The sequence below is a fragment of the Cariama cristata genome, unplaced genomic scaffold (genome assembly GCF_000690535.1).
Source record: "Cariama cristata isolate BGI_N322 unplaced genomic scaffold, ASM69053v1 scaffold8946, whole genome shotgun sequence".
NCBI classification, from domain to species: domain Eukaryota; kingdom Metazoa; phylum Chordata; class Aves; order Cariamiformes; family Cariamidae; genus Cariama; species Cariama cristata.
In genome coordinates this window covers 1,953-5,995 of record NW_009620358.1, presented here as the reverse complement: position 1 = coordinate 5,995, position 4,043 = coordinate 1,953, and the positions used below count along the sequence as shown (strand labels likewise).

The 4,043-nt window shown below is 41.9% G+C and overlaps 1 protein-coding gene across 1 annotated transcript; it reads right to left on the bottom strand.

The window, feature by feature from the left end:
* Positions 1 to 2,621: 2,621 nt before the first annotated feature.
* LOC104162783 (death domain-containing protein CRADD-like) lies at positions 2,622 to 2,919 on the bottom strand (the record flags this gene model as incomplete). The annotated part of the gene is made up of 1 exon (XM_009701598.1): positions 2,622 to 2,919. A coding segment is annotated over exon 1 (298 nt), but the record flags the coding sequence as incomplete, so codon positions are not given.
* Positions 2,920 to 4,043: the final 1,124 nt, after the last annotated feature.

Sequence of the window (4,043 nt, the reverse complement as noted above, 5' to 3'; positions counted from 1 at the left end):
GGAAAGAAAATAAATTAAAAGCTTCTTAACAATTACAGTTGTGATTTTTTTTTTTAAACTGGGAACCAACAAACTATATTTCTCAGCTGAAGCAAAGACAGAAAGCCTGATCTCTTTGAACAAGATGCACAATAATCCAAAGGCCTACGCAGAAAAATCATTGTGCATGTGCCACAGTTTTTACATTCAGATAGAGAAGAGCTAATAGTCTACTTTTACTGACTTTAAAAATCCTACGCGTAAGTCAGTGAGAAGTGAAAGACCGTAAAACAAAACCTTCCTTCAAGGAACAACTTGCCACCAGTCCTTAGTCCTGCAAAAGATCTGCGAAAACTGAGGATATTTTGCTCAAGTAAACAGAATTTTAATTGAGCATAAACAAGTGAACAGCAGGCAGGCAACTTCCATAAGTATGCATGAGTAAAAGAAAAAAAAAGATTTAAAAATCTGGGGCTGTAAAACCAACTTCAATTTAAAAAGTCTTAGGGTCTAAAAAAAGGTAGTGTGTATGTGGCAGGCTTTTTTCACTACAAATGGATTCTTTAAAAGAAATTGCCACTGACAAATCATCATTTATAAGAACTGTTTCCAATAAGGCTGAAGTTATCTAGCATGGCACTAAAGAACACATTTAATTTTAAGTATGCTTATAGTTTTATTAGAGCCAATGACTTTTTCCATGCTTAAGGCCAAGCATATGCTCAAGTACTCTGCCGAGACAAAAGCTTACAAGTTTGTTGTTTAGAATGCAAAGCGAGGCTTTTTATCCCAAACCGCATTTTCTTGCATGTAATCAGCACCGATGATGCCGCCATAGTTTCCAATTCATTCCAGAGTGCACTCCGCATTTATTAGGGCACAGATGGTGCTCTCTTTCTTCGGCTTCTGAAGAACATGCCAAAATATTAAACCAAACTTGGCTATCTGCCTCTTATCCTGTTCTTACCCTCTATATTGCCACAGTAAAAATAACAGTAACCTTTGATCTAATCTGGAAGCCTTTTCCAACGTACACACAAAATTTGGCAAGAGGATTATCAAGTACAGTCAGTCCACTCGAACCCAGAGAACCTGATATGCATAAATCCAACACGTTAGTCACAAGCGATCAAGAACGGGAACAAGCAATCCGCAAAACAATCAAAAGAACAAAAATTGGAAACAATTTTTCTAGTAATAAATGACGCGATCCTGACTGTACTTGATGGCTGTGCATGCATTTCTGGAACTATAAGGATTATTCAACAGCTTAATCAGCAATTAGCAAACGAACAGGTTGATTTGTAAGGCAAATAAAGAGCATCAGCACGACAGGATTTGTCACAACAGTGAGCAAGGTCTTTTCCAACACACTCGATGCTGCAGGTTTGCGTTTGTGCTGAGAACATGCAGTATTTTCCCCTGTGGGCAGCACAGGACATTTATTTCCCAAATTTTAAAAACAATTTACCCATTTCCGAGCAAGCAGAAAGCAACCTCCACAGAGAGCCCGCAGAAAGACAAGCTGTCAGGATATTCCATTAAAAACATCTTAAGGTAAGGTAATGTCAGATTTGTCCAGCAGATCTCGACAAAAGGTTCTTGAACGTGCAGCTAACCGAGACGCAGGCACACATGACGGTCAACGGGTCTTAAGTCACCCAGCTTCACCGGCTTGCAGTCTCAAAAAAACTGGAAAAATCAGACGTCACGCACATCAAAATACGTATGACCCAACTCAAACGGGGGTTGGGGTGGAGGGCTTGGAGAAAAGTTAAACAGACTGCTTGGAAACGATGTTCCCAAGTGAGGACTATTTTACTGTCTCGCTGGGAACGTGAGGTTAGCAGCCAGCGTGTGCCGCCAGAATCTAGGGCAAGAAACGTGCATTTTAAGCAGTCCTCTTGACTTCAAAACAGCTCAACAATTGCACACACGGATTGGTAAAGAAATCGCTCCTGAACAAACATCAAGTCCAGAAAACTAGTTTTAGAAGTGTATTTACATGTCAAAAAAGCCAGAGATTTGACTAAATAACATTATATAACACCCACTAAATCGGTTAGCTCCTGGATTTATTTTAAAACTAAGCAATGGCTAGTAATTTTGGAAGTAATGATCCTATATATTTGCGCTCTAGTAAACAGAATAAACTAAATAAATCTAAATTAACATATGGTACTAAATCAAAATGACATTAAAATCGTAATAAAAGTAAGTAAATAAAAATCCTGTGGATATGAACACTGCAGAAACAAACCGCTGTAAAACATACACAAACCAAACAATAATCAGGTACGGATGGCGAAGAGACTGTTCTGCAGCTAGTCAAAGCTGCTTTTTACAGTCTGTTCCCTTCGAGGCAATGGGAGCCTGGGTCCTCCTGCATCCCAGCCCCTCCCAAGGCAGCCTCTCTGGCTGTCTCCCGGTCCCCTGAAACTCAGCCCTGCTCACTCCCCAAACTTTGCAATACTTCCTGGCGTTTCGCTGGCTTCCAGGAAATTCAGGCTGTCCCCTTTTCTTAGTATCATGCTCCGTACCTACACGGCGCGTAACTTGAAATCACTGGTACGTTTGATACTTTGAAAATTAGGGCTTGAGAACAAGGTTCAAAATCTCAGCAAGAACGATCTTGGCCTTACCTGCAGGATCTTGTACTGTTATTTCCTTACGCTTCACCATCAACTTGTCTTTAACCCACGGGAACTCCTGTAAGGAATCCAAGAACGCATCAAAAGCCTTGGGTCCTCTGCTGGGGAGAATATCAAGGAGCATCATCGTTTTCCTCTGACTGGTGGTTTGGGATTTTATTTCTTGAACATGACTGTCCGTGAGAATCCCTTCTTGGTAGAGATACTGAATAACAAGTCCATCCACCAGCACCTCTGTGCAGAGCTCCAGGCGCAGGGAGCGTAAGAGTTGCTTGTCTCTGGCATCCATCTGGCAACCTAGAGCGTGAGAAAAGGAGCAGGGAAACGCGTGAAGATTAAAATACTTCAACCTTTAACACCCAGAAGTGATGTTTCATACTTAGCAACCTTTAGAAACAATGCCAAAGTGAGAATCACCAACCTGGGAAAACGATTAATGATCCCCACCACCTTCTTTCCGCTCAGGTTTCATTGTCTCATGAGCTAAAACGCAGCCATTTCTGGGAAATATTAGTCAGGAAGAGAACCTCTGGCATTGCAAAGACCAGTTCTTTGCTGGAATAAAAACCATGCCAAATAATCCCGCTCAGTACCTGGACAAGGTCCATACTAAAGGCAGGTAGAGCATTTGCCAGTCCTTAAGAGACTCTACTCCCAAAAAGTCAGAGAGATGTCACCCCCGACAGCTGTCACTGATGCCTCTGATGCCATTGCTGTTGCAGTAGTGCAAAAGCAGCAGCAGGACTGGGAGACGGACCACAGCCAGGCAGGAGCGGCAGGGACAGAGTCAGCAAGTAGCTTTGGCCTATGCGATGCATTTTAATTTTAGGAAGGGTAGAAATGTACCTTACGCACCAGATCGTTCTCCTCCCAACTCATCCTGGAAGGCTGCTCTGGAACTCGACTGATCTGATGATGAGAGATTTTCTTTGAATTTCCATCTCAAATATATCCACCTTCTATTTATAGGCATCGGTTCTGCCAAAACTGTTCTTTAGCTTAAGTAGCTCTTCTCCCTCTCCGGTATTTACCCTTCTAATGCGTTCACAGGAAGCAATCGGATGCCCTCTGCCAGCTTCCATTTCACTTGACTAACACTCTGACTGGACAAAAGCTGGAAAAGACGTGTTTTATAGCCACTCTACAGAAGAGGAATCAAGGTCCAGAGAGACCAAGCAACTCATCCAAGATCATACCAGGAGTCCGTGCCAGACCTATGAACAGAATCAAGATGTCTAGTCTAGACCTTAATGACAAACATATCCCTAGGCCTATTAATAGCACTTGGAAAGGAAAATGACAGAGTAATACAATTAAATACTTTCTCGTGGTGAAATAATGAAGTCAAAAACCTGCAGCAGGTGTTGAGTGGGATTACCAAGAGAGTTTCTGATAATTAAACTAGAAGCTGCA